This window comes from Apostichopus japonicus, chromosome 10, assembly GCF_037975245.1.
Source record: "Apostichopus japonicus isolate 1M-3 chromosome 10, ASM3797524v1, whole genome shotgun sequence".
NCBI classification, from domain to species: Eukaryota; Metazoa; Echinodermata; class Holothuroidea; order Aspidochirotida; family Stichopodidae; genus Apostichopus; species Apostichopus japonicus.
The window spans coordinates 4193925-4219546 of NC_092570.1; the positions used below are offsets into that span (position 1 = coordinate 4193925).

Below are 25622 nucleotides of genomic sequence, written 5' to 3' on the forward strand. Positions count from 1 at the left end.
AAATTAGGCAATATGTAAGCAAATACTATCATACATCTATATATACATACCGGCTTTGTAAATTTTCTTTGAGTCAACGCTCATTAACACAACATTAGACTTTCAACTTTGGTCTAGCAGGTAGCTTACGGTGAAGTAATGGTAAAGTGATGTTCTAGCAATATTTAGCAAAAGGTGAGTTATGGCTTGCTATGACTTTCAACTTTTCTGGCTCGGAGCAACACAGTTAACCCGCTTCCATTCTCAGCTGCCGTCTTTTATTTAAAGTTTCACTAGGCTAGTGCCTTAGTATTACGTTAGGCTATGTGTGGAACGTGAAGACTACGTTTACCTAGTTAAGCTACTTTAGTGTAGGCTAGGCCCTGATATAGTTTAGATTTGTATCTCCGAAGGGTTGGGAAGCCAACAGAAGCTTGTTTGCAACCCTATCCGTGTGATGATCGTGGATGAACACCGGCTTATGCCAAGTCTTCTCTTTTCAACAAATGTTCAGAGAGTGATGTAGGGCTTACACTGTTACAGTTGGGCAAGGCCTAACAAGTAACAACAGTAACTAGCCTAGGCATAGTTTTTTGCACTCGTTACCCATGCCTCAGTATTTTATTTTGATCAAGAAATTTTGAATCTATCTTTCAAACAACCCAAACCAGCTTAAAGAAATGTTGCACTCATGACAGAGTACATAAGTCTCCTTCAACAAGTGGTTTTCACACAGGGATTTTCCTAGTGTACAGTACACCAATAATATAACATGTTTATGCTTTACAACCAACACAGTCAAAAATCCTTTAACATTGTTTCTAAAGCTGCAAACTATAGCAGCAACGTCTTAGCCCACCCAGTGCAAAAAGGTGGTTGACAATCTGGCCCTGGCCAGTTGTCAGATTTTTCTTTCAAGTTCTAGCACGACATTACTCTGAAGAGATGCACCCACCCTTGAAATGATGAAAGAGAGGCAACACTGACAATAACATTCCTAAAAATTTGATGAAAATGTGAATGCGATATTAGGACAAGGCCTAGCGAAAGTTTGTCTTAACTTACAGTTGGTGCCGTCAATCTACAGAGCTCTTTCTCCACTACCCATAATGAAGACTTATGATGAAAACTTTAAGATCTTCTTACTAATGATAACAAGCCTAAAACTATTAAAAAAAATTAACAATTCAGTTGATTTTGTTACCAGTTTCCACATCTGCATGGCCAAATTTTCAGGAAATAGTACATCATTAGATTGTGTTTGTAATGGAATGCATAATAGTGCTTTAAAGTCTAAAATGTTCAACTAAACTACTAACTTCAACTACCATCTACTATCTTCAAAGGTATTATTTTTTACTAGATAAATTGAAAGTATTGCCAGGCTCTATCTAAATACGTGAAACAAAATTCTAAGATAATTTGCAAAGTCTGCAACAGAATGTTGTAATTATCCAAAGTGTTTTTTTTTCTCCTTTAAATTTCAACAGAAGCTGCTATTCTGAGGAGAATGGCCGAAGAGGACATGGAGGCTGAGGATAAACTGGTCGACGAGGATCATTTAGCGAGAGATGGCGGTATAAATTTCTCGGAAGATGAGCTTGAGGAGATTGATATTGATGTACATCCAGATGAGCCAGATCTTAAGGAACCAAACTGCCTGTTGCAGCCAAAACTCTGTCTGGTGTTTGTACAGTGTTGTGAGTATTTTCCCATCGCTGCCCAGAAAGGTTTTTGCCCTTTTAGAACAACTTGCAATATATCTATTCAATCAGCGTCCATAGCCTAGTGGTTAGGCTGTCTGCATATAAATATATAAATAATTGAAATTGTAGTGAGTTGGAAAACCAAGAACAGTGAAAAAACTTCCAGCCTCGACCGGGATTCGAACCCAGGTCTCCCGCTTTATATGCGGACAGCCTAACCAACTATGGACGCTGATTGTATGTCCAGAGGTTCGAAACCAGTAAGGAAGGTCGTAATTCCACTGTATGTGTTTGTCACCTGTATCGATCAATACTAGTTCTGTTTTGTTGACATATTTGCCTTACTCTAGAGATCAAACATGATGCTAACCAACTCGAAGTCATTTGTGATTCCTAAAGTTGGATCTCGAAAGAGATACTTTGAACCGACATTGTTAATGAAATGGAGGTATATATATATATGACCAACAGTATCATGAATGTAGATGTTACAATAAGGACAAAACTCTAAGATTCCAAAAGTTTGTTTTTGCTTGATATCTTAGGGTTCCAGCTACCTAAAAGGGGTATAGCAATTAAGTGATAAATACACTATACAGTATAAGGAAAACCAGTAATTTAACTGGGGACTTCATTGAGAAGAAACAATGGACCATTCCAAATTATAGCACGTGGCCAACTGCAACAGTACACAATTGTGACAAAGCACTTTGGTTCATGAAGGTCAGGTTTGATGCAGTGCCTATTAAACACTGATAAATGTTGTGAATGAACCCATAAAAATCTAAAATAAAGTTCCATGTTCACTAAATCAAATTATGTGTAGTTTCTTGTAACATCACAGTTTCTTTTGCAATCTGCTCTCTCACAACCAAGAACAGAGAGAAAAAGTTGCATCTTCAATATTTGGATTAGATTTTAGACTAAAATAAAGTCTTATAGCATATTTCAGCATGAAAGAAAGTATAAAAATGTGAATTGACCTCCATGCAAATTCAGTATTTGTGATAAGAAAAATAGAAAGCTTTTGCATTAACTTGAAGAATCAGTACCTAGGTCGATCATATTTAAATATTTGAAAAAAGAAAATTTGTAGAATTTCAATTATATTAATTAATCCCTACCCTTTTTTGTAATTTTCCTATTTATGGGTAGAATTGTAGAGACATTTAATTCATTCCTGATATCTCACATTTGAAATACCATTTTATTTCCAGATTTTATTACCATAGCTTGCATTCTTGGAACTGGCATTCTGGGTAAGTACATATATCTATTCTTTCCAACTATTTTGATCTTTTCTAATGACACTGAAGTCTTCTATTTACAAATTAGGAATTTATCTCTAGCATAATACAGTGGCATAAATATATTGTGCAGATTTAACATCTGAATTAAAAAATATTATAAAAATTTCATAGTCGGATCTCAATTTCCAGTTCCTCTGCAGTTCACGTCTGAACATTGCCGGTGATCTCTGGCATCAAAAATGATTATTGTGATGATGAGCATTTTTATGTAATACTTTGAAAATGTCTAAGCTATTATTTGCTACTTCAATCAATACCAACCACTCTGGCACACAAGACTTTGCAGAATAGGAAAGGGGAATTTAGCTTTACACTCTACCGGTCATGTCGAATCTGTAAAATATGAAAACCCTTGAAAAAAATAAATTTGTGTACAAAGTGATCTGTAAACTGTTCTGTTTGATCAATACTACCAGTGTGGGTGGATCAGTTAAGTACTTTGCAGCTGAAAAAGCAAATGCTATTTGAAGGACTACAGGAATCACAGCCGTCATTGTCTGAGTGGTTGTGAGCATGTGCAGTAAAGTTTACTCAGGGCGATACATGAGCGCTAAATGCATAACAGTCAAAGGGTTATTTATGGTGTTGCATACCGAATTACTTTGTTGCAATGAACATTTCGAGTCCAACACAGGTGGTGTACTTTTGGGTTAAAAACAAAACAGGCTTCTTTTTTTACTGTGTTTGGTACAGAGATTCATGTTCTTTTGCCATTGTACTCATCCTACAAGTCTGTCTTAATGTACCTCTATAAATGATATCTTATTTCATGTACCAATCCTTGTTTGTTTAAATAGGTTTACCGGTGACCTTGGCAGAATCTGGGTTTTCTCCATTCTTGGTTTCCTTCTTCTTTTGCTTTATCATGCAGGTAAGAGAAACCAAGAAATGATGAAATTGTAACCTTTCTTTTCATTTATTTGTCTTAACCAAGATGAAATAATACCATATTGGAAGATGTAATAGACAGAAACTGCTTTTGCAGACATAAAATTGAACACTATGAACTTAACTTGTTGACATGCTTACTTATTATACAATTTGAGGTGAACTATTTTTAAATTATTTGATCATATTGTTTATTCTCCTTACAGATTCTGCTTGTGTACTTCTTTGTAGATTTGCTTCAGAGAGCCCATGCATACCACATTGATAAGTATAGGGTAAGTAGGCCACTGTCAATTGGTTGGTGGGGGGTTACACTTTCTTATTTGTCAGAGACTTACATTGCTGTACTGATACCCTATCAACTGTTCAGTACTGATACACAATCATAAGGGCGCATGTCGTTCAGTGCCCTGCAGTCATTAGCACTGCAATGAGTCACTGAATTAATAGAACTCAAGGTAAAATATGTAGTGGTGGCATGTACCTTTTCGTACTCCTCGGCATGATATCAGGAAGGGAAAAGTGCTGTATATACCAATATTACATATTTCTAAAGTTTGTTAAAATATATGATGCATATTTAACAGTCAAACCGGCAGATATCTGGACAGGGATTATAATGGTTATGAATAATTATTCATGAATAATTAATTTTTAACCTCTCTTTCTTGCCAGTCGGCAGCTAGCCTGGATGATGCTCCGTTGCCGATGTCAGAGGTCAGACAGGACGGCCACACTGGTGAGAGAAATTTACAATATCAGTTTCATTCTTTTATTAGTCACAACAGCTCTGTGATTACTCCGCCAATCTAGTTAACTGTTTTTGAAAAGTTACAATATTACTTGAACCCTCACTAACCCTTTGTCGTACAATAAAACAAGAGTCGTTCATGCAATAATTAGCCAAATTTCCTTTGCGAACAGAGCCTGGTACTTTAAAACTTAATCATATTACAGTTTGTGAATGAACCTCTTTTAATTAGAAGTGCCAAGGCCGTGACCTTCATCTTCCCTCTGATTATTTTTCAGCTCAATTTGTGCTCTCTTGCACATATATCAAAACGATTTGAGAATGTACAACCAACTACTTCTCTTTTTAATTTTTTCCTTTTTATCTCTTGCAGGTTTGCCAAATGGATCAGTTCATTCATACATCCAAGAGATTTCCAAAGTCGTACCCAAACCGAATCTCCACACTCTCGGAGTACTGTTCCTCCCCCGTGGTCTCGGGGCTGCTTTTAACATCCTTGTCCTCTTAAATTTGTAAGTGATTACATGGGTACTGACTAATTAAATACAGGTCAACTAATGGGCCTCCTTTTCATCTTTGAATTACATTATGGTAATTCCACGGTATCTCCCTAGTGTGAATAAGTTTAACGCTTTTTAAGGAGATGTCACTCAAGATAGCACCTGGGCACAAAGAAAAATCAAGGAAGTTAATCCACCCTTAAGACCAAAGTCTTTACCTTGAGTCCCTTAGCATTGATGATGATGACGTTCTTACAGCAAGTGAAGAAAAATTACATATTAAGAGTGCTTGTTCACATAGTTTACTATGAGACAACCAGACATTTATTTTCCAATATTTCAGAAGATTGCTTCGTTTTTCTGTACATTTATTGCTACATTATGAAACTATAGAGATTTTAAAATGTTTTAACTTAACAGATTCTAATCCACAAAACACTGTGTGCTATCTTTCTATACAGCAGAACCAAGTGACATTTTTTAAATTTAGTACAGTTGTTATCAAAGCCTTTGCAGTAGCAGGTTGCATATTATTGATAAACTTTAATTTTGCCAATTTGCACTTTATTAATAATTTGCATTTGATTATACAAATTTCTCGTTGGCACGTTATTGGTAAAATTTTGAATTGAACTTCCTTTTCAGACCCCTAACTAAGAGACTTACTACAATGGTACAAACATATGCATTGAAGCATTTATTTCCTTTGTCTTAAAGTTTCATAGCTATACAGAGAGAATCTAGACATAACTATGGTGGGGGAGGGGGAGGTGGGTGGGGGCGGCATATTACAGGGGACTGGTGAAAGGGTTGAGACTAATGTTCTCCAAACTCATCAACCACTGTAAAGTGAAACTACAAGATGGCCAGTTGTCACTCTTCTCTCCCACTTAGAGTTCAGATGAATGCCTTCCTTAAACAGTTTCCTGTGAAGGAAAAAGATTTTATTTACAAACTTTCTAACTCTAAGAGGCTTAATTGCTATTAGTCATTAACCATATGTTGATCGCAAAGTTGAACAAAGTTGATCGCATCGATGCAAGACTTGATCCGTTTTAAAGTTTTGACTATTTATCTTTTCTGGGGGTTTCAGAGTTTTTTGTTCAAATGTCATTATCTCTGTTTTTGTTGCAAACGTCTCGTAATAAAGAATCTGTTTATATATTTTTTTAATTGATATCAGTAATTTACTATCGTCAGTAACTATGTATAAAATGATCTCAAACTGTTTTATTCTGTCTGTTTTCAGAATTTCTATTTTAATAAGTTATGCTCTGGCTGGCAGCGAAGCTTACGCTCAAATCCTCGGAATAAAGTAAGTGATGTTTTGAATTTACAGGAGGCAAAAATCACCTACCTACCTCTCCTCCTTAAATTCTCCTTCTTGTTCTTCTCCATCTCATGAAGAATGAAAATGTTGTGTTAAACTTTTGCACAAGTTGTTTATCACTTGAGCAGAGATGGTTCAGTTTGTAAGCAAGAAATAATTCTTTCAAACCATCAAATACTTTCAGTGTTCAGTTCTCTACAATAAAAATTTAAAAAATCCATAAAGTGTAAAACATTTGGTCTCTATGTCCCACACAATTGCAATAGTTTTTTTTATCCTAAATGAAAACTTTCAATAATAGCAAGAGAATATTTTTGTAATTAATAATAACTTGTATAATAATTATTGTACAAGTTTTTGGTATCAATTTTGGAGACTCTTTTTATGACAAATTTCTGTGGTTCCTGTATGTGTGCAAAACTGCTATCCATGTTTAGCACTCGTATAGCAATTTGACCATATCAAAGTACCATTTTACGATGCGATACAAGATGAAACATTTTTCCCTGTAATTGTATAGATACGGATAAAGTCATTTATTCATATTGATTAGAATTCCTTGTTTAATTAATCAAACAAAAGTTTCAGCTCCCCCTCTTCATCCTCTAATGTTTGAAGCGATGTTTATGTTACTAACGATCTTTATCTATGAAATTTTCCTAACGAAAATAAGGTTTATGAACTAATAATCCTAATGTTATTCTTTCGTGAACATTGCTTAATTTTTCTAGCTTGCAATCGGGGAGTGGTCATGATTATTGTTGTAGATAATTCGAAGCAGAAGTGGAAGTTTTCCTTAGAAAGTATCAGTAAGCAAGAAAAATGGTTTGTGATCTGATTATGTATATCAATCAGATGAAATATATATATTTTGTCTATAAATATATATATTTTATCTATGGTTTTTGATCTGATTATGTATATCAATCAGATGATATATATATATTTTTTTTAAGCCTCCGTTCTCATGTTCTTATTATTTATTATTTACTTATTATTTTATTTCACTTTCCTCTCAGTTTCATCTACATCATTCCAGTCTTTGTCTGGGTCCAAGCTCTTGCCATCGTCTTTGCTCAGAAGTTTATCCATCCCGTGGTCTCCATATTGACATTCTTTAAGGGGAGCGTATTGGTGGCAACTGTGAGTACAGGTTTAACACATCTACGATACTGTTGGGGCAGGCTGGAATGTATGATGTCAGTATTAGAGTATATAAGGCCAACACTGTTACTAACAGGAATTGATATTTTAGAGTATATAAGGCCATTAGAAATTGGATATATTAGAGGAGATAAAGCCATCTGTAACTCATAAAAATTGGATATATAAGAGTATATAAGGCCAACTGTTACTATTAGAAATTGGATATATTTGATTAGATTTTATAAGGCCAACATTGTTAGTAATAGAAATTGGATATGTATAATGTAAGTTGTTAAATGCTTTACCGTGAGTCTGGTTGTAGCTTTGTACTATTCCGACCAAAAATGAGATCAGAAATTAAGCTATCGAGGTCATGGCTGGCAGGCTCCAACCAGCCTTCGGATTAAATCACCAGCACGAGCAATAATTTTAAACATTTCCTACTTACATACCCTGGTAGCTGTGACTTGATGAATATTGATAAATATGCTATATCACTACATCAAAATCTTCCCTTGGTTTAATAGTTGGTAATTTTATATTCACAACCAACACTTGACTCTCCCCAAGCCCACTCATGGAATGGGGATACCTTTTTACACCTTGGTTATATCAAGGTGTATGCTGTAACTATTGTTTGTTATAAACTAATATACGCCTAAATATATTCCGGCCTTTTGATTGGTCAATTACTCGTCGATTGCGTGCAAAATCCGCTCTATTGCACGCTATGATGATAGAACCATGCATTATACTTTTTTGGTAGCACTTTTTTCAATGGTAAGAGAGCAGAGAAACCTGTCTGTACAAAACAATCTGTTGCATGAGTGCATTTTACATCCAGTTATATCCAAATTTGAAGGTGTTGTAAGATGTAATTTGTTCCATTCAACTCGGCTGCGCCTCGTTGAATGGAACAAATTACATCTTTCAACTCATGAAATATTTGCACTATTGCATGAATGGAAACCATTCATTTTGTGTATACTAACCAAGGAGTTATTGTCAATTGTTGCTCAAGTGAAGGGAGGGGATGGGGGGTTGGGAGTGTGTCATCGAAATCAATCGATCAGGAGCTTTAATGAAAACTATATTATAATATTTCTAGATGCACACACACATATAAACAGCACTTCAAAATATCTAAAGCTACTGTGGATATATGCACCTGCCAGGGAATGTTGTTTTGTTGGGAGTTCCACTCTTAGTTTGTCCTTTTTTCATTTGACTTGATTGATTTTCACTGCCAACTGTAGATTTTTTTGTGAATCAATTTGGTGAGATATTCGGTAAGTTATTATTACATCATTAGTGATAGGAAGAAATATAGAGTATTATTATTATTTTTTAAATTTTTTTCTGTTTGCAGGTTATTGTAACATTCGGTGTTGGTTCAACGGTAGCCAATGTCGTCACCAATGATTTTGCCTATTTCGGTACGCCATTCTTGATGGGTACGGTAGCCTTGGGGGGTGTCTTTCTGGTGATGCCCATGATGTATGCTAAAGTGCAATATTGTCAAATACAAGTAAGTATCTATCGTTTCTGGTTAAAAGAAGGAAAAAAACAAAAAAGCATTAAAACAGTGAGAGAAATCATTTTGTGAGGTACATCAAATTAAAGCTGGCCACACAGTGCCCAACTGAATCAACTCGACTGTTGTCATAGAGCAGCAAATTGTGGATACTCGGTCAGTTTGTATGTGTGCGCTTAGACTACAACTGACCTAGATTTTACATTATTTTAAGTCATGTCAGCATAAGGTAGGGAAACTAAACGTGTAACATTTTTCCAATCCACAGTCAACTTAAAAGTGTGCCTTTTGTCTCGATGACTATCAAACATTAGTTGAAAAAGTCGGAATGCATTTCGTTGAGTAGCCTGAGGCTGGCGTTAGAGCAGTGAAAAATATTAATATTATTATTTGCATTTAAGATATAGTTGCTTAATAGTCTATGTTTAAGTTTTGAAGAAGAAAAAGAAAGAAAAGAACTTGAAATGAAGAAATGTGGCAAACCGGTTGTTTTGTCCGTAAGAATTTTCTTTGGCAATATACAGGTAATCTCTGTTTCAAAAACTGTCTAATGTAATATTTAGTGAGAGGGAAAATGTCCTGCTGCAGTAACCAAGATCTACTTGAGATTTGTAAAAATTTCAAAAAAACTCATACAGACTGATTTCCGATATTTTCTTCTTAACTGTAAAATAACTTTAAGGAAACAACTAGTGCAGCATTTCTTCAAATAATTTGCCATGGATCAACATTTTTTCAAAATGTTCATTTTTAAGGTTTGATGCTTTACTTTTTTTTTCTCTTTGTTTTTTCTTACCAGATGAAGTATTTCTTTTATTCTATCACTGCGGGAGTAGCCACCTGTGCAATATTAAATATCTTGTGGTAAGTCATAAAATAGAATTTTGAAGAAATGAACAAAAATCATTGACCAACAATTTTACAGTTTTGTAAACTATTAACATTATATGTGTCAGCTTGGCAGCTTTTCATTTCTATGAGTCCGGTTGCCCACCACTAATATGTTGTAATTTGTTGTAATTCGTTGTAATTTTATGTAATTATGTAATTTTTTGTAGTAATAATACTGGTGTCATTTTATACCAAACCCTCCTCACCTCTCCAGCTTCAGATAAATCAAAAGCCATCTTTGATGAGTTTTTATTTTTTAAAATTTTTTTTTGCACTTGTCAGGTGTTGGGCAGTTTTACAAATTGTCCCACAGTTGAGTTCTTGCGTACTGCCCTCACAGATGGGACAAACTAACGATAGTTACGACCAATCAGTTACAACATTACCAAGCAAGTCCTTATCGCCAGACGCTGCTGTTTGCTCTCAAGATTACTCCTTACAGAGGTATGTGACTCTTTTTTTCATTTCTAGCCAGAGGCAAATTATGTGATGGTGATGGCGTTTGTCCGTGTGTGTGTGCATGTGTGATGCCTTGGCATGTAAACACAATAACTCAAAATCTATATTATGAGTGAACTTCATATTTGGTGTGTGGTTGTACCTTCATGATTAGAAGAACTCTACCGTTTCGTGCTGAGGTCAAAGGTCGTTTGAGGTCAACAGAGGGTAAAATCTGAATATGCTTGTAAATATGATAACTCTAAAAGTAAAGCTTGAATGTACTTCATACACAGTATGTTGAAAAACCACCTTTATTGAGTACAAGAACCCTATTTACTATTGTTTTGGAGGTAAAGGTCAACAGAGGTCAAAGACTAAAACTTTGTTAACATGAAGAAACAAAATTCAAAATGTGGGATCAGGCAAAGGCATTGTTTGCCATAACCCAAAATGATGTGCGATATAACATAGCATTGCTGATGTACGCTTCATCCAGATGTCATAAAAAGTAGGTTTGATATCTTGTGTAGAACTTATGTAGGGATATATGTGTGTAGGGATATGTGTGTAGGGATATGCTTATAAGGATATATGTGTAGGGATATGTGTGAAGAGATATGTGTGTAGGGATATATGCGTGTAGGGATATATGTGTAGGGATGCATGTGTAGAGATGTGTGTGTAGGGATATATGTGTAGGGTTATGCATGTGTAGAGATGTGTGTGTAGGGATATATGTGTAGGGTTATGCATGTGTAGAGATGTGTGTGTAGGGATATATGTGTAGGGTTATGCATGTGTTGAGATGTGTGTGTAGGGATATATGTGTAGGGTTATGCATGTGTTGAGATGTGTGTGTAGGGATATATGTGTAGGGTTATGCATGTGTTGAGATGTGTGTGTAGGGATATATGTGTAGGGTTATGCGTGTAGATATGTGTGTAGGGATAAATGCTAGTTCAAACTGTTCATAGTCATAGAACAGCTTAATTATGATAATCTGTAAATCTATTTACTTTATTTCAAATTTCTAGAGCTGCTGAAAATGGAGAGATTGCTACAGTTCCTCTTACAGAGGTAAGGTTTTCAAACGTTAATGACTTTTATTAATAGATTTCAAAGTTGATACTTTTTATTTTATTATTTTTCATTTTGACTTTTGCTAGAGGTTTGTCTCCAGTAGACCAAAAACTTGAACACTTTATGGGTTTTTTTTGTTATTTTCTTCTTGATTTGTTTAGATTCTTGCTGAGGACCATCCAGAGTTCAAATGGGTGGCCATCCTGATTCAAGTCTTTATCATCATTAGCGTAACCGTGTCTTACCTTACCCTCGGGTCGGCCCTCAAACATTCATGTGAGTCTCGGCATCTTTACTACCACCGATCGCTCTGTTTTTATAAACCTCTCGGGTAGAAATTAGGTTTCTGGTCTTTCTTGCTCAAGACTTGATGAAGTATTATTTGTGTGAAAATTACTGATGTTGGTCAAGCAGAAAAAATTATGTATTAGAAATTTGAAAGAATGATGGACAAAAGAAAATGTGGGTGAGGGGAGTGGGAGGGGGGTGGTAGAGGGTTTACTACATGCAAGCTTGTCTCTGTGGGCAGGCTTAAATCATGAAAGTGCTTCATGAGAGGAGAATATATTTTGCAAAGGTATCTCATTCAGTGGCAGAAATGTAACCCCCCCTTCCCCTCCAGGATGCAAACACACTATTACTACAACTTACATTACTATTCGATCTTAATAGTGTTACAACAGATATTATCAAACCTTGATATAGTCTGTCACATTTCCAAAGAAGTATCGTCTCCATGCCTTTTAAAGCCCATTCCACCTTCCATAGCATTGGTATCCAGCCCTAACCTACTTTGCATATAAAGATCTGGGCAGAGCATTTCATGGTCGTTAACTGATCGGCTAAGCGTCAGTCGCACCTTATTGATAGGAAAAAAACACTTTCACGGCCTTTCAGCTGAATTTTGCACTTGCAACTTGGGTGAAAGGGTCGGCAAGTGGAATAAATCAAGTAAATTTTTTAGTAAACCAAACAAAATCTGCTTTCCGTATTAAACTGGTTCATAATTCATTTTTTCTTCTCCAGTTCTGGGCTGGTTGGATGACCTGATGAGCTGGGGACGTCATCTTACGGATGAAAGACCGTCTGTTACGAGCAGACTTAGGCTCTTACCTAGAAAGTAAGCAATCACTCACTTATATACTCTGGCCACCCATAGCTGTGTGATTTTATCTCATTTTGTGGAATCGATTGTTTTTTAAATGAGCAAATTGGACTGAAAATCTTGCATATTTTCAAATGTGTGGTAATTAAAAGACTGCCTAAGATCGCAAGTAATTTTTGGAGTTGTGAGAAATAGGTCCACGGTGCTTCCACTTGTTTTCTGTTCATTCAAGATTTCATGCCAAATCATCTTAATCTAAATCTTAGGTGGGGGAAGTGTGACCTGCATGTACACTCTCCGTTACCCTAGCGACGGTTTTCAATATCTCTTTGATGCGACCTTGCAGAACCTCATAGCGAGGAAAAACGCAAAATGTATTCACTTTTGGGGAGTTTGTATAGATGTCCTGCTTGTGATTGCATATTTCAACATAACCGATGGGCAAATTACGTTTTTTTCCCATAATGCAAAGTTTTCATTATTGTCTTGGAAGGCTAAAGAACTCATTTTCCTGTCATATAAAAGAGTCACCAAACTTTCTCCTCTTCTTTCATCTTTTCTCCAGTGTGTTTCGACCCATCTTGACCTTACTTCTCTTTGGTGCTATTTTTGGTGTTGCCATGGCAAACCCCAAGGTAATTTACCCTACAATTTTCTCTGTAGCAATATTTCAGAGCATAAAGAGAGGTTTTATGTATAGCCAATGGAAGTCTATAATACATATCTGTCTAACTGTTTGGTTTACTTTGTGTTCAGGTTTTACAAAATGTGATAATTTGACCGAATTATCTTTAACAAAGTCTCATTTGTAATTCAGTATGATCTTTGATTAACCTCAAAATATTAGACCAGGTGATATGAAACTTTTAAAATGGAACACTGAAAAAAAAAAAAATCAAAATAGGGAATTCCATGTAATAAAGATGTTACAAGCTAATTGGTATGGCCACAAATAGGATGGCTATATCTGCTATACTTTACTCTGCCAAAGCATTGCTGTGCAGACTTTTCTTGGTTTCATAAGCATTCCACATATCAATTTAATCAATTTGCATTAAAACAGACTTTGTCGGGAAAAATTGACAAAAACCAAACAATAGAAAAGGAAACTGAAAATGTTGTCTTAAAATTTGTACCTAGAAGTGATAATCTGAATTTGTTGTTAATTTTTTATAGGGTTTTGTGACCATGTTGGATAAGATTGCTTCTCTGTTGATCAACCTTCTGGCCGGCCTCTTTGTGTTCTTAATGGTGCGGAAGAGCCGATCAGCGACATACAGGTAAGAGACACATTGAAAAGAAGAGAATTTTTGCCACAGTGACCTTTATAAATAGATGTATCAATGGGCAATATTTCGCAGCAGTTATTTGCAGTAGCTTGTTGTATGGGCAACAACGTGGGGGTTTCGATAGGCTTCCACTCCAGTTTGTTAGAGTAACTTGACCCACACTCATTCACCAATAAGGGACGCGGTCCAATAAGTACCCTACCGGCCTACCGTGCATATTGCTTAATCTTGGCATACTGAGATTCTGGTTCTCCCTGATACCTTTGCTCCAACCAAAGTTTCTCTCTGGCCATCATAGAAAATTAATTTGGAATCCCTTCCGCTGCAGTGTTATAGAAGGGATTGCCTACAGGTTTAGGTTAATTTGAGACTTCAATACAGACAATTACAAAAATTTTTTTTTTTATAATAACACCTTATATGTTATGCTTAGAGATCTGTATTTCAAGCAAAAATGCAGACCGTGGTATTCTCATGACAAATGTTCTCCAGGCGCTCACATAGTTTTTTTAATTTTCTTTCGATAGATTGGAAATCTTTGTGTATGGTAATTAATGTACAAAGAATCTGAAATGAATGTGAAAGCACATATGGTGAAATTGGCACACTGTTCAACCCTGCATACTCCCTTGAGAGTATGATCTCTTACATAACATAACTCGGAGTATGAATATGAGCTCGGAGTATGATCTCTAATCCCCCTATAACATGTTATATCTTTCCTCTCTTTCAGAAACTTACAGATCCCATATCCCGTGACGGACTATCTATTTCCCCTCCATATTCTCCTCCCAATATTTTTCCTCTTCGCGGTCGGATACGACATCATCATCTCCATCATCGATTTCTTTCACTGAGAAGAACCTTTTTTGGCAGTGAGAGAAGATTGACTTAAAAAACCGTTTTGAGTAGTATGTAGTAAACCCTTTTAACGTGAATGTCTTTTGTAAAAAAAGAATGTTTTATACCAATGCTCGTTATGAATGCGAATGGTTACCGGTCGGAGATGTCGCATTTAAGAGTTCAATCGAACTGCATTACTGCATCGAACTGCAATCGAACCGCATTAAGGGTTCAATCGAACTGAAATCCATCCATTCAAGTCACAAGAAACAGTTGACTGTATCCAAACATCGTCGACCCAGGACATTCCAGAGTTTACACGTGTGTGCGTGCGCCGAGAAGGCAGAATGTTTAATCTATAACGAAACCCAAAGCAACTGCTGTATCAAAGCATCAACCATGCTTTTTTAGTTTTGAGAGGCAGGCTTTTTTATTCAACTAGTAGGTTGTTGGGAGTACAACAATGGTAGATAGGTGGAGAAAAGAGCTGATGCACCTGGTGTGAACAGCAGACATTGATGTAAATAAAATATAACTATTTTACAACTCATCAGTTTGTTTTTGAAATTGGTAAAACATGAGAAAAATTGGACTGTTTTGGTTCTGTGGAAGGGAATGTAAGATTGGATAGATTGTGATTGCTAGTGACCCTCAAGGTTGTCAGAAGTTGTGTTATGTAACAAACCCCCACCCCCCAAAAAAAACCCTCATCATTTAAGTTAACAAATGTTGTATGGTTGTTGTATTAAAAGCTTTGCTTTACTGGATAATAATAAATATTTGTAGTTTATGTTTACATATAATCATGTGAAGAATTGGAAACAATGGAGATGTTTTTACTAGCCCATGGAAATTCCAAGATGTGTCTGAAGAATACTCTAGTGAAGTTTCTAACAGTCTGTTTTATTTATCTTGAATGATATTGTGGATCAGGTAACTACAGAGGCATTGTCAAATTTTACTGGTAATTATTTGTGGCATTTTTGGGATAAATCAATGATGACATCCATTTATAATTATTTTTTTCATATTGTATGGTTTAATATAAAACAGGATGGGGGGGCAGGCATGGGGGAACAGATCGATTTTGACATGATCATTGAAAAATGAGTGAAATAATATTTAACAGTTCTCTTTTATTGCAACATGCATCGGTTTTTATATAATTTTTAAAGAAAAAATGTGGAATTATAATTATCAGTGTTTTGATTCTTTATATAATATGTTCCATATTATTTGTTACAAAGAAGTCATCTAGGTTTGTGATGAGTTGTCTACAGGGTTAGTTCTCCCACCAAGTAAATATCTATCCATATAAAACAAAACAATTTTAAAACCTTGATTAAAAGTATGAATAGCTTTGTTTGTAAGGAGGGTTGTGGGTATGGTGCATGATGTATTATAAACCATAACGTTGCATGTGTTATTGTTATTTAAACCCTCAGTGTTTCATGTTCCTTCGTTAATAACCAATATTTGATTTTCGGGAAATTTTTTGTTTGGTGCATCTTTTAGCGATGGTCACATGATACTTTCACCAGACATTTTCGTCGAAGACGTTTCCTTTTTACTACTGTCAATAACTTCTTGTGGAAGAATAAATTTATATTTAATTTACAATCATGAAGTGGTTAGTGCATATGAAAATCCAGTCAGTAATATCAGTCATTTTAATTTTAATCTTTTTAATTTTATATCTTTGTTTTAAGTCTCAAAAGAAGTTTCTACATTGAAATTTAATTAAATATACTTGATCCTGTAAGACTGTTCCCAAAACACTGCCAAAATATGTAAGATGCTTCTTGGTTTAAAGATTTTTTTTTCTGGGGGCAGGAATTGGAGACCTAATTGCTCCAGTAATGTGGATTATTTAAATTAATAGGATCATCCAATCTATTACATTGGATAATACAACTGTTGTGACTTAAAAGAGGTCAAAAATGTGGTTTCTACTTGTTTATTTACTTCACCCGAGCAGCACAGCATTTTGACATTTTGTGTGCTTTATGAATATTCATGCAGCTGTTGGAGTATTTATAAAATATGAAATATGTATTAATACCATTGTTGGTCAGTGACAGACTAGTTGTGGCCGTAGGATGAAATTATTTTGCATTGTTGGATTATTTATAAATGTATACTTTTGAGAAAATTCGGGAATATTGGTCACAATAGTGAATTAAAAAGAAAGACATATTTGATGAGTGAAGAATAACTTCTTTAAGGGACAAGGTAGAAATTATTGCAGTTTATTAAGTTTATCTTTATATTGTTACAGTATCATAGTTTGCGATCATCATCATCATTATCATCATCATTGTTTCAATTTCAATGTTCTTGGATCAAAACACAGAAGGACCAATTGGTTAAAACTTAACACATCTGAAACCATAGAATTAAAATCAACAAATGTAAGAGGTTTGAAATATTTGAAAATTTATAGCCTGGTTTTATTTTGAAATGGACAGCAATTCCAACGTTACCAGTCCCCAATGGGCAACCCCAGGCAGGACTCTGGTTACATTCAGTAACTCAAGGACTAACAAGTTTTTTTTTTTTATAGTTTTTTTGTAGTGAACGGTGTAACTTTTAAAATAAAGGTAATAGTTTTGTCAATTGTCAGCCATATTCTGTGTTCTCCGAGAGAGCAGCCAACTTTTTATCGAAGACAGTACTTAATCCATTTTGGTTTCTTACAAATATTAATTTAATTAATGCTTTTTTTCTGTGTCAATTCATCAGAGAAGATAAAATCATGGAATGCAAATTAACGAATGCAAAGATATTTATCATTTCTAGACGAGAAACAGTTTTGGAATTATAGAATTTAAAATGGAAATGGAAAAAGAGGGGGGAGTACCTTTTAAATGGAACACCCCTGTTGTTCTTAGATGTAATGTTCTCTTAAAGAGTTCGTTGAAGTGCAATAGTTTTTCTGCTTAAACTAGGCAGTGCTGAATATTCAAAATGAGCGCAACGAAAATGAAATAAGATATTTGAATAAATATTGGAAAACGACTTAAAATCATGCAAATTTTTATGCGATTCAAAAATGGTACAAGGTAATTTGAATGTTGTTATTTGGCCAATGTTAAATTATAATTATTTAATGTTTGAGATTATTTGGGATGAAATTATTATTATCATTATTATTTAATATAGATGTATTTTAAACATTGTGATTCCAGAAGAAAATAAATCTTTTACAAAGAAATGAAAATTGTTCCAATTTCTCTGCAATTTATTTCAGATGTGTTTTGTTGATATATATTGTCTGTGGAAGTGGTCATGTGATTATGGTATCTATGGAAACCGATAGAAATTTCTGTTGCGCATAGGGATATAAATATAAGCCTGGCAAATGAAGAGGGATTCTTCTTGGTCACTTTGGAGTGTAGTTCATGGTCGTGTTTTAAATAAATACTGTTAAATCAAAGATCACATTTGGTGTAATGTCTCCCTTTAAAGGGGGTGAAGACTCGCGCACAAAGAACACCTCATGCCGGTAATCTGCCTAGTTTCGAATGAGGTGTAACAGAAGTGTTAGACACCACCATCGATCCCAGAAAGTACACACACAGCTTGCTACCGTCCATAATTGGACAACAGTGTACAGTCAATATATGCAGCTATGGTCAATACCCACAACAGTGTGCATAGCAGCGTGGACATCTCAGGTCTAGATAAAAGATAACAAGGTATCACGTTTCATTACTGTCTGCATTTTGTAGCAACAAGAAGAACATGTCATTTGCAAGCAACGGAAAGTTAACTTTTTCAGAGCGCGGCACGCGGTCTGGGGCGAGTCTGCAATGCCTTTAAGGAACAACGTTTTAACTTGAGCTATCTTAAGACAAAACATGTAAAAAAAAATGTTTAAAAAGAGGAAAAATCGGACAACAATCTGTGTAAGCTTTACATTTTGTAAATGTATTAATTTTTCTTCCTTTATCATTTTCTTGGACATAAAGTTGACGACACATATTATTTTACAAAGAGAGAAAGAAATATGATTATCTGTTAATTGATACAAGTAAACTTGACGACTATTAGTAGCATAGAATGTCAGAACAAGTAACTGTCTTTGTCAATGCCAAAGTTTGGACTTAAGCTTCTAAGAAGAGAAAGATGGATTTAAGATGGATACGTAGATGGATACGTAAGATGGATACGTAAGATGGATACGTAAAGATGGATACGTAAATTTTGATACTGATTTCCATATCACAAATTATATATTATTTTAATATTTTGTGACAAGTCTCCTTGCTTGGGGATCCTAACAAATGGTCCCTATTATTGATAAATCCATTACAGGTATATGTTACTTCTTCAAGGAAGAATACAAAATAGCACACATTGTGCTAAACTAACAGTTAACTACTGGTGAGTTTTGTTATAAGTATAGACAATGCTGGATCTGCTCAGTTGCAAGTACTACAACCTTCACATGCTACAACTCATGGGCCATCACATGACCAACATACCTACATCTATTGGTCACCTTTCATATTTTTCCTCAAATTCCTGACTGACAACCCACAATATGGAGGTTCCTACATTACAGGGAAGTATACCACAACCTATACTGTAGGTCACCATTGCATTACAAATGACAAGCATTGTGTTTTTTGTGTTGACCTTTGACATTCATGTATAGTGTTGCTAGGCTGCTCATAAATTTGTAGGGTTAGGTATGAATATCTCTTTGCATGTCCAAAAATTTCTGGAAATGGAAGTGAACCCAATGATTAATAATGATGTTACTGCCTCATGAATTTATGTTTTATTCTAAAATTTGCCAAACTTACTCCTCAGATCTTGAGGTAATTATAACTTAATCCTTAAAAAAGTTGATGCGTTTGGTAACAGTATGAGAAAGTCTAGTTTAAAAGTCTGTGCAAATATTTTCTTGTGCTTTTTTTTTAAATTTAGAATTTGAAGTTAAAGAAATATAATTGTGTTAGATCATCTGCTCGAAATAACTACTGGCATGCCAAAATTAATAATAATAATAATATCATCTGTTTAGTACTATAAACAAGAGTTATAATGTCTTTGGAGTACATACGGACGCTCATGCCTTGAGCATTATAAACAAAACTAGATTAACATAAAACAAAACTAAACAAACTAACAAAGGAAGATGAACCAAGAAAACATCATAATAATAAGTAGAATAAGTAGAAAGCATACATATATGTTCAAACAACCAGCATTCGAAACAATAAACGGAAGGAAACTAAGATAAAATATAATCTTTTGTAAGTTGGTACATTTTTCATTTGTTATAAATACAATATGCTGTAATTCTATGAATATTCAGTTAATATGGTCAGTTTGTTCAAAATTATCCTGATTATCTTATTTTGACATAACAGAGTTTCAATTATATTGATGATGAAACAAAACTGATGTCAACTGAAATTTATGATTTCCAATGCTTATGTAACCCCCTCCTTAGACACACACATACCTCCACCCCACCTTCCCCATCCCCTCCCACATAAAGAAATATAAGTCCTAAATGTAAGACTTTGATGATAATAATTTTTGGGTTCTCATTTTTCTTTAAAATTTACAAATTTGTAAAAGATATTCATCTTCAACCAACCTATTAGGGTCAAAGAGCAAGGCCAGGGGTCAAAGGGTCAAAAAGGGCCAAAGAGCAAGGCCCATCTTTATTTTCTTTGCTTTTTTCATAATAACTATTTCTACTCAGAAGTTTAATAAATTAAGAAAGCTTGGGAATTTTATCCCAAACCTGACTAGACTGACTTTAATTTGATTTTGCTATAAAAAGCTTTTTTTCACTATCCTGCAAAATAGAGGGCAAAAAAGAGAGATATATTAAACTGTAATTCTATGAATATTCAGTGAATATCGTCAGTTGTTCAAACTTATCCTGATATCTTATTTTGCCATCACAAAGTTTCAATTATATTGAAAATAAAACAAACCTGATTTCAACTGAAATGTATGATTTATGATATACCAGACACTTAAAGCAAGCCATGGCATTATGGATCGCTACTGATTCAAAGTTTTCAAAAACTAAGGAAAATAAATTAAAAGTGATTTCAAATGATTTAAACTGACAAAAGAAGTCTCTGAACTTAGCTTCAATAAAATAGGTTACCAATTATTAGTCAATTAATATAAAAGTTGTCTGAAAGAATGGAAACTCACTACAGGCAAAAATCACTGGTGTAAAAATTTTACAATGTTGGAAATATTTTGGAGGAGCCCAGCATGTTCTTTATCCCTGATTATGGTTACAGAAGTATGTAAATAACGAAGATAGATGTTAATATATTTCTGCATTTTATTAATGCTGAATTCTGCAATTGATTTCTTAATGGAAAATGACTTTTCCTAAAGTGAATGAAGATTCCTACAATGTTACATCATCTGCAGAGAAGAGTTCATTCAGATTGCTAACTGTTAAACTTTCGCAAAGGCTGATTTTTCCCACTTGAAATCAATATGCCTTCTACATCACAAAGTACATATCAATGATGACCCATTTAGACTAGATATTACACATAAACAGGATCACATCTGATTCTTCCATCCAGCTTTTGTATTTAAATATTGATTCAAAAATGATCATCATAACTGTGGCACAAGCAAAGAAAGTGGCCAGCGGCTTTAGTCAAATTGAATTGTGGCGAGAGATGCACATTCCTTTCTAATTTGGACAATTACCTTTCCTGGAAGAAAATATTTGCATAGTTTGCTTCAAGCACTACCCCTACACTCCTAAGCACCCTCCCCCTCTGCCACACCCCCCCCCCACCTCTGGCAGCCAACTTAAGCATGGCTGTGCCTAACAATAAAAACATTTATCAGAGAACCTGAAAATAGACAACTACACCAGATTATTCCAATCTACAAAAAAAAATTAAACTCGACTTCAAAATGAATATATATTTATGACTCCATATAAACCTAAAAGAAACAAAACTTAGTAAGTATGAGATCTTTTATTTAGTATGTCGAGCAAATTTCAAATAGCCTTTCTTTGTCCTCCAAACTTAAAAAAGGGCCGGTCAGTTAGCATTGAGTGACTTATACCTAATACATAAACGGAAGTCCCTTGTGATGGATTCACTTTTCTATAATATTATGAGCTGTTTAAAATGCCACCTCAGGCAGGAAGAAAAAGGGCCAAAACACTTTCAGATGAATTAATTAAGTAATTAATTATCGGTGCAACAATTTGAACAAAATTGCTTTGTTTGCTACATTTATGTAGGAAGTGTTATAACAGTTTAAAAATGGTATAATGACAAAACAAATATAAAAAAAAAATTCAAATGAAAATTTAATTTAACAAAACCTGAGCAAACTTAGGCAAAAATTATATTCGAAAGGAACAGAATAATCTGGAAGAACGCTTATTAAATTTAAGATGAACAAAGAATATTTTAAATTTTCTCAGTTTTAGGAGCAGAAGACTGGTTTAGAGCTGACTTAGTCGTTTCCAAAAGAAACAGCGAAGAGACCAACCTATTTATTTCTACTTAATTTAACTTAGGCCCAACTTTCCATATAGCCTTATGTGTTAGGCTAGCCTAACTTTTCCACTTAATTGCAATGAATCATTGTAATCTCTCTGAGATGCACTAGCCAATATCAATCTCTGTCATTTATCACCCTGTAATATTGGTTGGTATGTATTAAGCTAACTGTGGAATGTCTGTAATTGTGACCTTGTAAGAGAACAGCTCAATCGGGAATATTCTTTAAAAAATTCCAACCCTTTTTACCAAAAATTCCTCAAACAGGAATGAGCAAAATCATAGTAAAAGTTACACATAACAAGCCATAGAACTACTCATGAATATGCATGAATACAAACACTGTCAGTAAATCAAAGCAGCTATATTTAAGCAAAAACTCCGTCATTAGTTTTCCAATATAAATTCAACTCCAAGCCCAAGAATGAACAAATCCACAACAGTCACCACAAGAAATGCATTTCATGGAAGATTCCAACATCTTATACACTACACAAGCCAACTCAGCAAAAACATCACTGACAGTTTCCTGAAGCTATCAGCCAATCAAATGATGGTTATCACAAAACAGTTTAGCTGTTAAGTCATGGTTTGGCAGACAGCAGTCCCTAAGAAACTTATTGGTTGATTTATAACAAGAAGAAACCAAAGCAGAAATACATCTTAAACTGCTTGTGAAGACAACAAACTATATACTTTCATCCAATCACTTATATATTTCCTTAGGCTGTTATACTGTAAATCATAGTAAGCTGTGAGGATTACTGAGACATCTCTTCTTGTGAACTCCACTTTCCGCCCCACCCCCTCCTCGCCCCCTTCACTCCTCCGTAAGAGTCTATAGAAAGCCAGTCATCTTTGATCAAATTATGATACAGTTTTTTGTCCAGGATCTTGCTTTTCCACCTTTACATTTAAAACAAAGAGAAATGTGTACTAGGAGCAGTCATCATCTATGACGAAAGATATTGAATAATTCCCAATATCTATCTGCATCCACCCAGGATAACATCCTCTCTTCTTTCGATTCTCAAGTCTGTTTTTATTTTAATCAAATTTTTAAATCATTCCAGCTGAAAGTTGACCACCTCGTTAGATGGCAATGAGTCCTTTTGTGTAGCGTCGGCGGCGTTGAGGATCTCTTGGGGTGTCCGGACGGGACTATCGCTGTCACTCGCCTGGGGCGACGATGTCGTCTTCTTCTTGGTACCGAAGAGGAGTTCCTTGTCGCTTTTCCTTCTTCCTTGCTGGCTGTATCTGTGTCTGCCAGAGTTGAGAGAAATAGCTTCGGGATTGTGCAGGTATTCAAAGTGATGTTTCCTATAAACGAGGGGGGTGTGGGTTAGTTGATAGAGATGGGTGCAGAAAGAGAGCAAAAGCATGGATGATGATATGACATAAAAACCAAAAAAAAAAAAAAATAAGCATGAATGTAGTAAAAGCATTGAAGTGTTTAGCTACAAAAGCATTCAGACTATTAAAGGGTCTTTATCAAAACTATCTATAATACAGTTTACGTCATGACTGTAGTCGAGCGACTCGCACTAAAAAATATATTCCCACTACATACCCAGTGTCAATGCAAAACGATGGGACTTTTTTTTTTTTTAATTATAAAAATTTGAAAAACATCTACCATTTTGTCTGTAACATCTGAATATGGTTTCATGAATCTCATAAGGTTTCATGAAAGTTTTACAAAAGAAAATGTAAAATAAATTTGGTGTTGATGAATCAACATGCTGCTAGTTGAAGATTCTTTTCTCTTCCATCAGTTGATAATTCGCCCTGTGTGTGTAGCGACCCAAATGGCTCGGCGTATCTAAAGGGGTGCGAGATCTCCACAAGCTTACCTCACACCTTGACTAAGTCCCTTTGACGGATTTTGTAATTAGACAATTTTATATGCACAGTTCACACTTTGTCACATTAATGGCATAGATTTTCAATACCTATCTTTTGTTTTTGCATGCCACCTTTTTTGTTGTAGGCTTCACTTTTTCGTTTGAGTTTTTCTCGGTTAGCATACTTCATATTGAATCAATTTCAAATTATGCCTTAAAATTCTCCTCCAACTCAGGAAAAATGTCAGAAATAGGACAATTTAAATTACAGCAGTAGGAGTGTCTAGACCTGCTTTGAATATACAGCATCTACTTATTAAAATAAAAAATCTAATTCAAAGGCAAATGCGATACTAAGCACGCTTGGTGATTCAAATTAAGAAAATATGTACAGGCCTATTACATACTGTGCATATATGCATAAAAAGAATGTAACATTGATGAACCCTGATTAGTCCCAGTAACATGGTTGAGAGACATAAATATCAAGTTAATTTGTGTGGTAGGATAGTGGTTAGGACCCACTAATGAAAAGCAGAAACCATCCACCATATAACTCAAAGTTACAGAGGTGCTAGTGATTTGAGTCAATAACAATGAGACAAGTTATTTTTAACGGACAGTATCTGTTCATAAACACTATATCAAAATACTGGTTTGCTTTAACCAATGACTTTATGTTCATTGATTGCTAGTCTGTCTACAAACTATTAGGTTACATTTTGCTTCGTTGATGTGTGTTGATTATTCAGGTATTTCGGGAGATTGGCTTAATTGGAAAGTTGTTGTGAATAAACCAGGTCATATGTTTGCCATGTTTAACTCATTGTTTTACACATCTGAAAAGCTAATTACAACAAAAGACTCTTTTTAAACTTTGAAAGTATGGAATGCGACACCAGTTGTCCTTGATTGTAAATGCATGAATAGAAAACACAACACTTGAGAACACAAAAACCTTCAAATTTGTACCATTAAGTTTCCTGTATGTTAATTCCCTATTTTATATTTGTTTTAACCTGACTTTAAATTAACAGTTTGAGTGCAAAAACTAGGTGAAACTGTCACCTTCAATATCGTGAAAACCGTGACATCAAAATTAGTCCTTGACACACACATGATAACATCCAGTAGTTGTTACGATGAAGTGATGCAAGTTGAATGTTGGAATATAAAAGTTTTGTTATGAAAACACACAGATACTTTTATCATTTTTTAGTTTAATGGAGCCCATTGTAGTGGGTAAGTGGATTAGACCGATGCCAGCCATGTACCTAATACCAATTTCGAGGAAAAACATAGGCCTGATACAATTTCTTCTCTATGACATAAACATATAATGGAATGAAAAGAAGCATAAAGGTTTTAAATATCTCAAATTCTCATGTCAATCAGTTCTTCCAAGAATCATCAATCTTAAATCAATTTTAGTTTTTAAAGGTAATGCAGGAAAAAATCAATT

General features: G+C 34.8%; 2 protein-coding genes across 3 annotated transcripts in view; one reads left to right on the forward strand and one right to left on the reverse strand.

Annotated features, from left to right (window-relative positions):
- The first annotated feature begins 2 nt into the window (after window positions 1-2).
- On the forward strand, window positions 3-18013 carry LOC139975242 (uncharacterized). The gene is made up of 18 exons (XM_071982985.1): window positions 3-174; window positions 1470-1679; window positions 2903-2944; window positions 3793-3866; window positions 4090-4158; window positions 4559-4622; window positions 5008-5146; window positions 6384-6449; window positions 7484-7607; window positions 8980-9138; window positions 9944-10008; window positions 10318-10479; window positions 11511-11553; window positions 11718-11832; window positions 12583-12676; window positions 13227-13296; window positions 13838-13941; window positions 14684-18013. Exons 2-18 carry the CDS (start codon window positions 1490-1492, stop codon window positions 14805-14807), a joined length of 1704 nt encoding a protein of 567 aa, XP_071839086.1. The 5' UTR covers window positions 3-174; window positions 1470-1489; the 3' UTR covers window positions 14808-18013.
- Window positions 18014-18702: 689 nt separating this feature from the next.
- LOC139975241 (glycerophosphodiester phosphodiesterase domain-containing protein 5-like) overlaps window positions 18703-25622 on the reverse strand; it is a 48003-nt gene continuing 41083 nt past the window's right edge. Inside the window, exon 14 of one of the 2 annotated variants that reach the window (XM_071982983.1) lies at window positions 18703-23579. In XM_071982983.1, the coding sequence (XP_071839084.1) occupies window positions 23381-23579 (199 nt within the window). In that variant the 3' untranslated portion in view covers window positions 18703-23380. Of the gene's footprint in view, window positions 23637-25622 lie in introns of both variants that reach the window. The other variant, XM_071982981.1, reaches the window with a different exon arrangement.